At 41.6% G+C, this 15,939-nt stretch overlaps 1 protein-coding gene across 1 annotated transcript in view; it reads left to right on the top strand.

Moving 5' to 3' along the window:
• The window catches only part of LOC145984208 (uncharacterized), a 222,697-nt gene that overhangs the window by 111,795 nt on the left and 94,963 nt on the right, over positions 1-15,939 (top strand). The window contains exon 4 of the mRNA XM_083117738.1: positions 14,700-14,894. Within this exon, the coding sequence (XP_082973864.1) occupies positions 14,700-14,894 (195 nt within the window). The remainder of the gene's footprint in view (positions 1-14,699; positions 14,895-15,939) is intronic.

The raw sequence follows: 15,939 nt of genomic DNA, 5'->3' as shown, positions 1-15,939 counted from the left end.
ATGCCTCCACCGGGTATCAAACCCGGACCCCCTTTTTGTCATACTATACACAAAAGCCATTACTCGGACAGAACAGACTGACAGTTAAAGAAGCTACTTAGAGGGGAAGATCCTTCAGTTCCGTATTCAGACTGTGGTTAGCTAACTGTGTAACGAGTGCACTCACGGCCCCCGAAATGACGTGTCAATCATACCCCGGCACGGGGCCAAACGTCGTTATGTGTAAGGGAAACCGGTCGTGACTCACGCTCCAGGTTTTCAAGTTCGGTACTGAGACGGTCGTTTATTGTCATAGTATTGCGAGGCGGAGATTAATACCTTGAAATGTTACACTGTTTTGTTTACCTTTGATATGTAGATTCGAACAATCATAAAACACTAATAGCATAATATCTGGTACCTGAAAAACGTCAAATAACAACACTGACGAGCGGTAAAAAAGTGAATATATATTGTAACAACAAAAAATATTGCAATCAACAACTGTTTACAAAGCCTCCTCAAGCTCTCCCAACATTCACTCTGTCTCTCTTTCACACACATGAGGTATTTTTACATATGAAGTATAAATACATATTACGGATCTCATTAACATATCATTCCTTTTAATTTTTAAACCTTTATGTGAATTTAGGGCATTTGTCTGCCAGCTCCTGTGCTCTTTTAATTTAACTTAAGTGCCAGCCCTCGGAAAGCGGTTAACTAAGACAATTGGGTCGGCGTGGTTAAATCTTTCGTTCGAATGAACGTATGCATCGAGTCGCAAGCTCGACATTATACAAGTTTCCCGGACGGGGGCATTACACACAAGCCTCTCTCGTCCCATGAGAACAACTACTCAATTACATAGTGATGCAAAAACTTAATTGGCTCCAGCTGCCGGAATACACTAATCAATCGTCGGCGCGAGCAAAAATTACCTTAAAAACCACCATGCAACAAATAAATACTATTTCATGCGCACGACCTTGCAATAAAAATTACGCTTTCCACAATTAAAAGGGACTCATCAGTCAACTATTGACAAATTAAATGGCGCGACGGGGCGGTCGGTTACACAAGAAATGGAGCACACTTTGACAATTTACACTAAATATTAAAGAAATGAAATGGAGCTTCTAACGCTGAATGCAGACAATTAATTTAGCACATCTGAACATGAAATAACTCTTTTTTTATAACAATACCAAAAAATATCGAACACGGAAATTAGGTTTAGGTTTTTCCTGAGTAACTTTGCGAATAAGTGAGACTTCGGCGTTAACTGTACGGTGTTGATACTAACGACGCACGTTTACATGTACATGAGACCCTCTGAAGTATACTGTACCAGACTCTGCTACATGGCGTGGTCATTCATCTCTCCTGCACGCGGGACTTGCACACGGTTCCTTTGTGGCGAAATTGTCCTCCGAGGTCGATCGCGACGAAGAATAATTGCGACGATCTGTTGTACTTGCACCTCCTTAGTACTTCGGGCTTTCCTCTTGTCACTAGCGTCGGATGTACGTGGTCACGCGCCGGTCAGGAATCTCTCCAGTGTCGGGCATCAATTGGACGTCGACCTGCAATCATCTCTCTCTGGTGCCGGGCTTCGTTTGGGCGTCGTTCTCGAATCGTCCTTCCCTCTCTCTCTCTGGTAACGAGCTTCGGTTGGAACGTCGATCTGGAAACGTCCTTCGGGCTTTGGTTGGGACGTCGATCTGAAAGCGTCCTTCGGGCTTTGGGCAGTGTTTGGTTTTGGTGTCGTCTTTGGCGTTGGCTGACTGGCTTCGGCGTCGTTGCAGGCGTCAGGGGGAGCGACGGCTCCCTTCTCTATCTTCTCTAGCCCTCCATCATTATGTAGTCCACGCTTGGCAAAAACAAATCACCGCGTAATCTTCACCAAAATAAGGCGCACACTGGTAACGCTCTATCTGCGATTCACTCACGGTACGTAAGGAAACAAAGTCCACGGACACAAAACAATAATCACGCGAGAGTGTAGCGCGGAGATGCTCTCTCTATGAAATCCGGGTAAAAACTGTGTCTGGGATGGTACCACCGCGTATTTAAGAGAGATTCGAATTCTTCCGTTGAAAATGACGCTCAAGTCGCTTGGCTTCTGTTTCAGAGGGGATGCGAATGACCTGTGTCCATTGTCTTGAAACGCGGTCAAGTGCGCGTCGTCGATCCTTGCAAGCTTGAGCTCCAGCTGGTTTTTCCTGGTCATCCGTGAACATGGGTTCGAACGCCTGCCGCGACTCAAGCTCGGTAGCGGCGAAAACAATCTTTCCTTATCTCCACGTTGGTGCAAATATGTCATGTCCTAAGCCGAAAAGACAGTTCCGCTGTCACTCAAGAAAAACCTGTCCCCAACTCCCGAGTGTCTGGCTCGGATACAAGTTTATTCACCAAATAAGATCAAACCTCACACTTTCATGTTTGTGCATAAAATGAATCAATAAACAAAAAATAATTTACATCGAACTGCGTTTCACATGTCACTAGATACCGTGACATCTCGCCCTCCTTCCGATCAAAAAATTCTGTAGGCGAATAAAATTTTTCACTACCCAGTGGCACGAAATTTTGACTACAAATTTTTTTAACACCCTGTACAAGAAAAGTTAACCAGTTCGATAACACAAAACACATGATATAAATGATACCTCCAATTTACATGCTAAATATACATTTTATACACTCTGGGTATGGCGCAATGTTATCTTACTAAAATGGCGCGATGTCGCTTAACCATGTTTCGCCATCCCATTCCTCCCTTCGGTGCTGACGACCTGACGGCCCCGGCTGTTGAGACGTGTTGCTGGGATTCGGCCCGTTCACGTTTCGCGTCGGGCTCCTTTGAACCCTTGGCGGGCTGCGCCTTGCGTTCTCGTTGTCAGAACGCGGGCTCTCCGGTCTACTGTCGGGGTGACGCTGATAATAACCATTGTTCACTCGTCCGTTGTAAAAGTTGCTGTCGCCGCTGTTGCCATGGTGACCCGGCGAACCGCGAGTCTGACCACCTCGACGTCTCTGTCCCCGATACTGGCGTCTCTGTCGTGGCGAAGGAGGATCATCTCGAAACTGGCGAACTTCGGCTCCTGGAGCGCGTTGCTGCCCATCGTACCTCCTCTGGACGAAAGGGACGCGTGGGTGCTTGTTTCCCCGGTTTCCTTCATCCTCCGGTCGCCTTCTTTTGTTCCATCTTTCGTTTCGCGTCCTCTCGCGTTCCTCTTCGCACTGGTTTAGGTTCTCTAGAGTGAGCGACATGGCTTCTGCATCGTAAACGCACGCCCCGTTGAGATGCCGTCTTATCTCTTGCGGGTAATGATAAATTAGGGCCGCAATTATCTCCGACGTGGTCATCTGTGGCTGGAGAGCTTGGAACTCATTGAACTTACGCCAGAAATATTGCGAAAAAGTAAGTCCCCCGTTCCTGTCGTACCTCTCGTTCCTCAGCTGGATGAGCATCCTTTCCACTTGCATAGGGCGCTGAAAGTGTGTCAGGAACGCTTCCCTAAACGCCGAGTATGAATGAAAGTGTCTTTCATTCCGATCCAGCCAGTTCTTTGCCCGATCTTGCATTAGGCCTTTCAGCACGAGTAATCGCTCCCCATCCGCAAGTCCTAACTCCCGGGCTGTTGCTTCAAATTCCTCGATGAAGGCAGACGGCAAAATCCTGTCGGCCCCGGAGAACTTCTTGAAATGTTTCTTATATTCCGGCGGGAACAGAGCTCTCCTGGCCGGTGCTGGTTCAGACCGTATATCTTCCCGGGTTGAAGTTTGGGCTTCGAACGGTCGCGGCGATGGAAGATGTAGTCCAGGTTCCACTTCGCTTCCCCCGTTGACAAGCGTAGTTGGTCTTGCGTCACTAGCGCGCCTTGAAGACGAGGGGACCGCAGCTGGCTGTGGTGACGTCATAGCTGCCTGCTCTCGCGATGATCCCGGGACGTCAGCTACGTTCAATTGTTGAAGTTTATCCTCGATTTCCTTTATCTTGTCGGAATTCCCTTCCGCTATGCTCGCTGCTCGCCGCACTTGTCGCTCGAGGGCATCGTTGCTCCGATTGCAGGCCGTCTCCAGCTGTGCACACTGCTGGCCGATGTGTTGCAAAGCTCCTTCCTGTTCACGCACGCTCTGCGCCAGTGTTGCCACCTTGGCTTCCTGTTCATTGATGCGAGCATCGGTCCTGGCGATCCTGGATTCGATTCGAGCCTCGGATTCTTGGATCGTCTGAAGGAGCTGTTGCGTCACTTCTTCTCCGGAGGCGCGAACTGTCCCTTGGAGGCGTTCTTCCATCCCTCGTACGTCGGTCTGCATCCTAGTCTCCAACCCCTGGATGTTGGCTTGCATCTCGGTTTGCATTTCTTGCATGTTGGCTTGCATCTTGGTTTGCATTTCTTGCATGTTGGCTTGCAACCTCTCGGAGTCGGTACGCATCCCTTGGAGCATCTGGAGGATAAGCTGGAATTGGTTGGCACCACTGCCACTTCCTACGTCATCTTGTTCCTTGCTGTGGTCGCTGTCCGTACGTGACGATGTACCCCCTTGGGCACTTGGTATCTCCCTTTCCATTTCCAACGGGCCCTTGCACTGGGGACAAGCCGGTCTGGCCCCCTCGCTGTCGATTTCGAAATCAGCAAATTCCTTTCCACAAGCCTCGCAAACCATCATGACGTCACTCTTGTTCAAACAGTCTATACGACGATTTCTTAATCTCATGAAGGCCTTTCGTTAATTATCTGCTCAATCTTCTGTCGCACTTTGGAACAGTTACGCAAACTTACGCGAGCTCACACAAAATGTGAATTACAAATCGATACATAAAAAGAAAAAGGAGGTCCGTCGGGAATCCCTTATCCCGCAACTCAGCCTGATGCCATAAATTATGCCAACAACCAAAAAAAGTACACAAAAAGTACATAAAAAATGCCCTATGCAGCTGCCCTTGCTGCTTTCGCCGAAAAAAATATCTGCCCTATTATTACTAATTACGCCCAAAAACGTGTCCTTACACGTGAACATACGACAAATACATGAAAATAACCCTCGAAATACAATATGAAAAACACACAAATAACCAGGAACCTAACAAGAATTTTTTATATATGACGTATACAACAATGAAATTTCTACCGCTCTCGCGACCTGGCTTTCCTGGAAAGGCATGACAGAAGTTGCCGTCCCATGTTCGCGGCGCCAAATGTAACGAGTGCACTCACGGCCCCCGAAATGACGTGTCAATCATACCCCGGCACGGGGCCAAACGTCGTTATGTGTAAGGGAAACCGGTCGTGACTCACGCTCCAGGTTTTCAAGTTCGGTACTGAGACGGTCGTTTATTGTCATAGTATTGCGAGGCGGAGATTAATACCTTGAAATGTTACACTGTTTTGTTTACCTTTGATATGTAGATTCGAACAATCATAAAACACTAATAGCATAATATCTGGTACCTGAAAAACGTCAAATAACAACACTGACGAGCGGTAAAAAAGTGAATATATATTGTAACAACAAAAAATATTGCAATCAACAACTGTTTACAAAGCCTCCTCAAGCTCTCCCAACATTCACTCTGTCTCTCTTTCACACACATGAGGTATTTTTACATATGAAGTATAAATACATATTACGGATCTCATTAACATATCATTCCTTTTAATTTTTAAACCTTTATGTGAATTTAGGGCATTTGTCTGCCAGCTCCTGTGCTCTTTTAATTTAACTTAAGTGCCAGCCCTCGGAAAGCGGTTAACTAAGACAATTGGGTCGGCGTGGTTAAATCTTTCGTTCGAATGAACGTATGCATCGAGTCGCAAGCTCGACATTATACAAGTTTCCCGGACGGGGGCATTACACACAAGCCTCTCTCGTCCCATGAGAACAACTACTCAATTACATAGTGATGCAAAAACTTAATTGGCTCCAGCTGCCGGAATACACTAATCAATCGTCGGCGCGAGCAAAAATTACCTTAAAAACCACCATGCAACAAATAAATACTATTTCATGCGCACGACCTTGCAATAAAAATTACGCTTTCCACAATTAAAAGGGACTCATCAGTCAACTATTGACAAATTAAATGGCGCGACGGGGCGGTCGGTTACACAAGAAATGGAGCACACTTTGACAATTTACACTAAATATTAAAGAAATGAAATGGAGCTTCTAACGCTGAATGCAGACAATTAATTTAGCACATCTGAACATGAAATAACTCTTTTTTTATAACAATACCAAAAATTATCAAACACGGAAATTAGGTTTAGGTTTTTCCTGAGTAACTTTGCGAATAAGTGAGACTTCGGCGTTAACTGTACGGTGTTGATACTAACGACGCACGTTTACATGTACATGAGACCCTCTGAAGTATACTGTACCAGACTCTGCTACATGGCGTGGTCATTCATCTCTCCTGGACGCGGGACTTGCACACGGTTCCTTTGTGGCGAAATTGTCCTCCGAGGTCGATCGCGACGAAGAATAATTGCGACGATCTGTTGTACTTGCACCTCCTTAGTACTTCGGGCTTTCCTCTTGTCACTAGCGTCGGATGTACGTGGTCACGCGCCGGTCAGGAATCTCTCCAGTGTCGGGCATCAATTGGACGTCGACCTGCAATCATCTCTCTCTGGTGCCGGGCTTCGTTTGGGCGTCGTTCTCGAATCGTCCTTCCCTCTCTCTCTCTGGTAACGAGCTTCGGTTGGAACGTCGATCTGGAAACGTCCTTCGGGCTTTGGTTGGGACGTCGATCTGAAAGCGTCCTTCGGGCTTTGGGCAGTGTTTGGTTTTGGTGTCGTCTTTGGCGTTGGCTGACTGGCTTCGGCGTCGTTGCAGGCGTCAGGGGGAGCGACGGCTCCCTTCTCTATCTTCTCTAGCCCTCCATCATTATGTAGTCCACGCTTGGCAAAAACAAATCACCGCGTAATCTTCACCAAAATAAGGCGCACACTGGTAACGCTCTATCTGCGATTCACTCACGGTACGTAAGGAAACAAAGTCCACGGACACAAAACAATAATCACGCGAGAGTGTAGCGCGGAGATGCTCTCTCTATGAAATCCGGGTAAAAACTGTGTCTGGGATGGTACCACCGCGTATTTAAGAGAGATTCGAATTCTTCCGTTGAAAATGACGCTCAAGTCGCTTGGCTTCTGTTTCAGAGGGGATGCGAATGACCTGTGTCCATTGTCTTGAAACGCGGTCAAGTGCGCGTCGTCGATCCTTGCAAGCTTGAGCTCCAGCTGGTTTTTCCTGGTCATCCGTGAACATGGGTTCGAACGCCTGCCGCGACTCAAGCTCGGTAGCGGCGAAAACAATCTTTCCTTATCTCCACGTTGGTGCAAATATGTCATGTCCTAAGCCGAAAAGACAGTTCCGCTGTCACTCAAGAAAAACCTGTCCCCAACTCCCGAGTGTCTGGCTCGGATACAAGTTTATTCACCAAATAAGATCAAACCTCACACTTTCATGTTTGTGCATAAAATGAATCAATAAACAAAAAATAATTTACATCGAACTGCGTTTCACATGTCACTAGATACCGTGACAACTGCCAGAATCTTTTTAACTTACCCTTGCATTTCGGAAGACAAAGATTTATCTCAGCTTTACCATCGTAATTTTTACTTACGTCACCTAAATATATGTCCTTAGCTATGCATCAATAATAATACGGAAACTACTCTGTTCCTTTGCAACAAATTCTTCTCTGTGTGCTTGTATGCAAGTTTTCTGTTTCAGATAGTATAACTCGGGATTATTAAATAGTCCAATTAATATATTTTCATATGAATCACAGTATGAATATCAACAATCATGTTGAAACTTAAAACAATTGCTCGGTGGTCGAGCGCGTTAGGTGCTCGAGTCGCGATCTCGCCACCGTCCGAGTCCCAGTGAGATAGTGAATTTTCTCCCAATTATATTTAAGCATCATTCATCCTCAACGTCACGATTAGTCTAAAATAGTAGGAACGCAATGGAAAATTACAAGACACTGCAGAAAAAATATGTTTCAAAAGTCATTCATTTTTCTCATCCTCGCGAATAACCTAATTTGTATATTCTCTACAGAGAATCGACACCATTTTACTGTGGTATTGTTTCTAGGTTTTATTAACCTATCAATAAATCAAGCAACTTTAATAAACTAATAAATTATGCTACGCTTTCACGCTTAGGAAAATGACATTTATTAGCGTCATTAGTTGAAAAAAGAAGCGGAAGACATACCCAAATTTCTCATATGTAAATTATATCAAGAATATCACCGTCAAAACATGCAAAAGATTCTGTTCCAAGCATTCTCCATACTTTACTCATTTTATTTTTCTCTTCTTGGCTGTTGCAAACTGTGGGGTAACTATTTACGAAAATACATAGTTGACCTTAGTAATACATCGATTAGTGTAATACACTTCGAATCCACGACCCCTGAGTACCATTCAGGTTGTTTCTTCGCATGTATACATAAAAGCTATATAGTAATCGAAAGTGGAAGCACAAGGTGTACGCTATTGACTAAGGTTAACCAGAGGGTATACGGGGTATCCCGCCGTATACCCACGACTATAGCACTGGCTAGAGCGAACATGGAGAGGTAAAGATACGACAAAAGTAACCAAAATACAAAAAAGAAGTGAAAAAAAATCTTCAACTTGTGAGCTTATGCGAAGACCAAGCACATTAATGAAGCGACCCCATGCCTCTAGATCCCATGCCTCGTTGATTCCATACACTAATCCCCACTGTCCTAACTTATTCTACCCCACAGCAAGAAATATAATAAAACTTCTCAATAACTCAATTATGCGCATTTATTCAAAATATAAATTATATCTTTAGTATTTGTTTAGTTCAAAAATATGGATGGAATTGCTAGAAACGAGTCAGTTTGTCCTTCAAAGTCAACTTGATGCACAGGTAGGATAATCGGGACGCGATAGTCTCTATTTTAAACAAAGGCTGCATAGGGGAGGGTTTAACGGGTTGAAACCCCCTCCAGTGGTTTATTAAACGTTTTGTACTTATTGAATAATCGCATCAACATTGGATCAAGTCACTATAATATTATAAATCGTTTTGAAAATATAACCTCTAGTTTATGGGTGGTCCACAGTCATAATGAAAGGTAATTTCTTGATGAAAAATAATATTATTTTATTCATATCTTCAGAATAACTATCATCATTCATTGTCTATATTAAAACAAACTGCCAAATGGCAATTACCGGTACAATTTTTAAAAAATAAAATCGCACAGATATATTTTGATATATAATTTGAAATTTTAATAAAAAAATCTAAATGTACGTACATAATGAAAAATAATATTATAATATAATTGTTTTTTCAAGACTAGTGAGGTTCAGGCGTCACAGCAAGTATAATAATTATAAAATACCTGTGGGGCTCGTATTGTGTCATCCCTATACATTTGTGATTGTCCCTTCATTCATCTCATCTTATCATCATTCATCCTTATCTTCGCGATTAGCCAAAAGTGTCAGAAAAACGAAGTAAAATAAACTTAATCAATCAACCAATATCGTAATTATTAACATAGTACACGTCGATATGTACAGTGAGATGTTTAAAAATATATTTAATTATTAATCAGTTCCCTATTAGTGACTAATATCCATAATCAATAGTATTAATATTACAGGTATTTAAATTTTGCTATCCCAGGACTACAGAAAGTTGAAACCCTCATTATTTTCCTATAAATACGGTCGTATTTGTTAAAACAGTCGCCAAACACCTAAAAAAAGGGCCTCCCTGATGGCATAATGGTAACACCGTCAGTTTGTAATCAAGGGGTCCAGGGTTGGATCCCGGCGGCACATTGTACGGCGTTGGAATCCCTGCTTAACCGTGATTTCGCCGCATGAATGGGTCGTATTACATTTTAAAAGTGCCCACGGTGGCATGCTCTTGCCATCTCCGTTCTCATTGGTTCGGAAATCGTGATCCGCTCCCCGAGTGCCGTCGGTAATTGTGACCCGCGCAGTGTGATTTTTGTTGGGTTTCGTGGTCTACTTGCTACCACTAGATGTGCGTGTTTCCGACCTTACCTCGGGGGGCACAAAAATTAGTTACGTTCTCTTCGTGTGTTGAAGTCACTCGAAAAGATTTGAACTTGCAAGACGAGTCGTCCGAAGACTATTATAAAAGGCCACAACCACGTGAATCCAGTTTCATCTTCGTGTTTGTTTTTTCCATTTGAGACGTACCTCACCGGAAGTTGACGAAATAAGAGGTGGGGGTTGTAGCCTTAAATTATGCCCCGGAGAAAAGAACTACCTGAATCATGTTAAAATAAAACGTGTTCCGAACAAAGTCGGTAAAAAGTGCGAAGGATTTTTGTTATGAAGCGGAGAGAAAAAAGGTTTTCTCTCCACTCACCGATTCATTTGAACCTCTGATGGCCTTGGCAAAACAAGTTTGTTCAGAGTGTTATTTTGGGCGTATCTATATTATTGTTCCAGGGATGATTTTTGTGATTTATTCTTTTCGACGTATCGCTTAAGGATAAAGCGATAGACCGTAACAAGAATTCATTGATGTGCTCTCAAACTTTACAACTAATTACGTTTAATAAATGGCACTGCCTGAAGTAATGTAGATTTTTTTAGTTTTTTTTATTTATATTTGAAGTGCTGAAGTACTGTAGGCGCTCCATAAAATACAAATAGCAGCTGGCGTAAGCTACTTGCTCCTCACATTCGCATTCTTTTTGTTTCTTTCTCTTTTGTTAATATATATATATATATATATATATATATACACACACACACACACACAAATTTACTGGTAATGCGGTTATTTTTTTATCTTTTGATCATGGCATCATTAGGTTTCTTACTTGTTTCCCTCAAAGAAATGTAATGAGGTGCAGATTTGTAACTGGGCCCCCTATAGACTGGATTCAAGGCACACATTTTTTGGGTGTGCAAAAAAGTCCCATTGCCAGAGGAGTCTTAAATTTTCGGAATAATTCTAGTTTTACACACTAAATTCGGATCTGAATGTGCCAATTGTTTGAGTTCTAAGTCCACTTTTATGCATAGATAGGCTAATCTGGATTGGGGTTCCAGTTTAAAGTGGAATCCAAATCGCCATGTGCCTCCACCGGGTACCGAATCCGGAGCATCTAGATTACAAGACGACGACAAGTGGCGTGCCCAAGGGGGGGTTGGTGGTGGTCATAACCCCTTTCCTTTTTTGGTCCAGGATTCCTAAAATAAAAAAGTCAAAGGCTGGGGAAAATGGCAAAATCAGGACCGACTACTAAAAAACGTATACATAAACCCCCTTTTCGAAAATCCTGGATACGCCACTGACGACGACCTTACCACTACGCCACCGAGGAGGCCTCACACACATTCATATGCGTGAAAATTTTTATACATATTCCATAATTATGCTTATTATTATACATGGATTTGATATGTGCACAAATTATCACACCTGCACAAACTGTGCGATATTTTTAGTTGTCCCTGCTCTAATTGTGTAGTGATATTTTTTCGACATAATTAATCCCTAGCTTTTTTAAACCGTTTCTTGGAATAATCCTTGTGATTTATGAAATATATTGTCTAGAACCGCGAATACTACTCTCATCCTATGGAAGCAATACTTGCTTCAAAAACGAAATGAAGACCTCAATATAAATTCAATATTTTCTTGGCGGCATCAACCATTATACACAACGGTTATATAATTATGAACCATTATTTGTACTTTTACGTGTAGCAGTCCTATAACCGTCACGATTACTCAAAAGTGGCAGAAAAGCGATCTAAAATAACTGAATTCAAATTAAACAGGCTTGTATACGTATTTCTTTGTTGGTGTTTTTTTTTCCCTCACAAAGTGCTTGATTTCGGTGAAACTAAACTGTGCTATATTCTTGGAAAAGCCAAAGAAAAGCACCTACCACTTGACTGGCTTATTCGGTAGCCTTTGTATGGGGGCTCAGCACATGAGGCTCGTGTTCTTTAACCACCCCACTTGTGCTTCCTCCAGTTTCCATTCTCTGCAAGCGACTTCGGTCTTGGTCTTTTGTAATTCCATTTTTGTGGCACCCCGGTGCAATTCTTTAACAAAACAACTCTTTTTGAAGCAATTGTCTTGGGGAGATTCGTTCCTCTCAACTTGTTCGGCCACCAAGTGCCGCAACTTCACGTTTCAGCTATCAAACTGAAACGGGGTGGGTTTTGTTCATGCAGATCCACAACGTGCAGATCCTTTGAATGAGCCGTTAAAAGGAGAAGGTCCATTCTTTTCCTCTCCTTTTCTTCAAGTTCTTTTATTATTCTGTTCTTGCCTACTGTTCATCCAGTTTCAGCATTGGTAATTTTCAAGCATTTTCATGGAGCTGAAGAAGAAAAACGATTTTTCATCCCCTCTTCTCCTGCGGGACCTGGGATAATTTATAACTGGTTAAGTGATCAAATACAACGACATATACCTAGAATGGAATTCATGAAAGAATCGAGAATATTCCAGAAACTCGCCCGCCAACAATCTTCTATTGTTAGTGGTATTTCAAGCTTGGGCGTAGCAAAGGAGATGGGGTGCGGTCTACAAAACCACAACACAGAATTTGACTTGAACAGAAGAGCGTGGAGATGACTGTTTGTAAGGCGCCACGACCACAATCTTGTATTTTCTTTTCTTATTTTACCTGAGATATTGTTTACGCTTGGTCGTGAAGTTTCATCTCGAACAACATCTGCATGGTTGGAATTTAAAGTTTGTTTCCTGCTGACTTTGTGCGATGTGGAAAATAGAATGGAACAATGGCCATACCTTTTGATTGAGCTCATCCTTTCTTTATATCTTCATCTGCCTACGGTGCATACTTCTTCCAAACGTGCAATTAGAGGATGCTTGGAGAAATGCAAAAGCTTCATGTTCTTTTCCAAGTTGCGGTGGATCACGAATTGTTCGCCTCATATCTTAGGATTTCTGGACTTTTGCGGTTGTTTCATCCGCATTTATTCCAATACTCATTTCTATGCTCTCTTTCAATCCTTTTCGTGGTTATTTACCTTCACGTATATTTCGTCGCTCTGAAACAAGAAATCCAATGTATGAACTTCCCTTAGTTGACAGTTTAATATTTCACATTGTGACCATAAATTAGACCTTTTGGGGTGTACTTCCAGGTGGCTTGCGCAGAAATTTCTTTTGAGGGAACATAATTAATCACCATAGAAAAATATTTAAAGAAATAAAACAAAATCTGCTAGGCTTCTTCACACATCAACGGAATATGTAACATAATAGCATAATAACACACACACACACACACACAAATAATAACATATATTTTTCGAAGGGGTTAACCTATTTGGGATAACATAGGTTCATAATGATTAAATTTAAAATGCTCACATGTCAAATTAGGATCGCTCTGTGGCCATGTAGAGTGCTTCGAAAATATGAAGCATGATAATGATGCCTGAAGTCTCAAGCAGTTGCTCTTTCATTTATTGGGTGCAATTTAAAATACACGTTTATGCATTGCCTATGATTCGATCCCTGGAAAATTCACTTCGGTTGCTTTCGTTTAATATTTCGCTCACATACTCAGAAATATGATAGTAATAACCACTAACACTCCGTGATAATATGTGAAAATAATTGGGTGTAACTATATCAGATGTCATTGAAAAAGGAACTTCGGACGTTTTGAAAAAGAATGCAATTCTTTGACTGGCTGTTTATGTTTTCCAACACTGAAAAATGTTGTAGATCACACTGGAGAGGAACCAACGTCAACATAATTCATTGCAAGCAAGGGACCGAAGAAAAGTAAACAGGATGAATGTTGTAAACACAATATAGAGTTAAATGGAGTGGCATTTGGGACGCGGTAGTTCAAATCCGTCAGCCACGCTTACCGTCAGTATTTCATGTTTTTCCCTCTGTATCAGGATATAGGTTATTGCCGTTTTCACTTGTTTGTCGCAAAACAGTTGGCAGCTTATGCCCAGAGGGGAAGGAGGTTGTGGATTGGTGGGGGTTATAACCAGGGGTAGGGAGCCCTGTCGCCATGGCGCCTGAAAATTTTCACCTGCGCCTGGATTTTCAGTTCTGAAATATATATATATATTTAAATATTTCGAGTTCGCTTATGAAAATTTCCATTGCATTTTTTTTTAAAATAACGAGTGCAGTATGTGTTTTTAATGTTTGCGTTTTCTTCATCACGTGTATCATTAAATCAGAATAATAAATATTCCATTATAAATTTTTGCACTGTTGCTAGAAACATTTTAAAATCTGCGGCCATATATTAGTCAGCCATATATTAGAATGTATCGCAAAGTTGATCATGCTGTTATCGGTTGAGCCTTCTTTAATAATGCCACGCAGACGCAAGAATTAATTATTTTTAATCCAGTCTTGTATTAATTAATAAATGAAATGTTTTAAGATCACATTTCAAAATATGTAGTTCTATGTGAGTTGGATTCATGGCTTTCTTATGTTGTATTAAAAAAGAAAAAAAAAAGATAAAATTGACTCCTGAGAAAAAGGGGCTGGCGTCAGAAGTTTCGAACCCCTGTCAATATTTTATGTTTTATTTTTGTTTTCATATCAATGACATATTATTTTTCATATTTGTGTGCCAAGTAAATACCTCGTTTAATATTATTACTTATTCATTGCTTATTTTATACTTACAGAAACCAAAGGATTGGGAGGAGAAGAAATTAGGCAAGAATACTGTCCAATAAATGGACGCTTCACTTTCATCTACAACGTGAATGACGGAACGGAAAGCAAGATGGAATGCTTTGAGCCAGTTTCAGAACTCAGCAATTGTCCTTACGGTTTCGGACTTAACCTACGTTTCCGGCGATGTTCATTCCTTGACCATGGTATGTTGCATTTGTATTTTTCTAATTTTACGTCGCTTTTTAGCTAATCACGACGATGAGAATGAAAGATTATAGCATGGAAGAACACTCATTTAATGAAAATTAGGGTTAATTCTAGATGGTTATTACATCAGTAGACATGCGGGTAATTGGAAGAGACAAAATCAAAAAGTTTGCTATCTCATAAATATAGTGTCCAGGACTACTTTGCTACAACCGTTACAGTTGCAAGATCATAAAAAATATTCATTACTTTGCTCCCAGGAGGTTAACAAAAGTAAGCTTAAATTGTACAGTCACGGACACTGCCGGCTTGTAATGAATACATTGACTTTCAATGGAATCGTTACAAGCCGGCAGTGTCCGTGACTGTACATTTTAATAAACCTGATTTTTAGGTCGGTGCTCCCTTGCTCCCGCCAAGTTACGCCTATGTCAGTAGAGAAAAAAACAGCCCTCTTGTACTTCTTACATTACATAAATCTTCTACAAGTTAGAGACGTTAGAATAAAGTAACTCTATACTTTAACTAAGTTACATTTTAAAGAGAGTAACTGTAAGTGAGTTACATTTCAAACAGGGTAACTGTGGGTTACACTTTGAAGAGGGTAAACTGTGAGTTACATTTCACAGAGGGTAGCTAATACCTGTAACTGAGTTACATTTCCAAGAGGGTAGCTAATACATGTAACTGAATTACATTTAACAGAGGGTAATACCTGTAACTGAGTTACATTTCCAAGAGGGTAGCTAATACATGTAACTGAATTACATTTAAAAGAGGGTAATACCTGTAACTGCGTTACATTGCAAAGAGGGTAATACCTGTAACTGAGTTGCATTTCCAAGAGGGTAGCTAATATCTGTAACTGAGTTATATTACAAAGAGGTTAATACCTGTAACTGAGTTACATTTCCAAGAGGGTAGCTAATACCTGTAACTGAATTACATTTAACAGAGGGTAATACCTGTAACTGAGTTACATTACAAAGAGGGTAATAAGTAGTATAAAAATATGCATCTGACCCCAACTCTGATTTCTTG

The sequence above is a fragment of the Lepisma saccharinum genome, chromosome 2 (assembly GCF_977018435.1).
Source record: "Lepisma saccharinum chromosome 2, izLepSacc3.1, whole genome shotgun sequence".
Classification (NCBI taxonomy): Eukaryota; Metazoa; Arthropoda; class Insecta; order Zygentoma; family Lepismatidae; genus Lepisma; species Lepisma saccharinum.
This window is presented reverse-complemented; position numbering and strand designations above follow the sequence as displayed.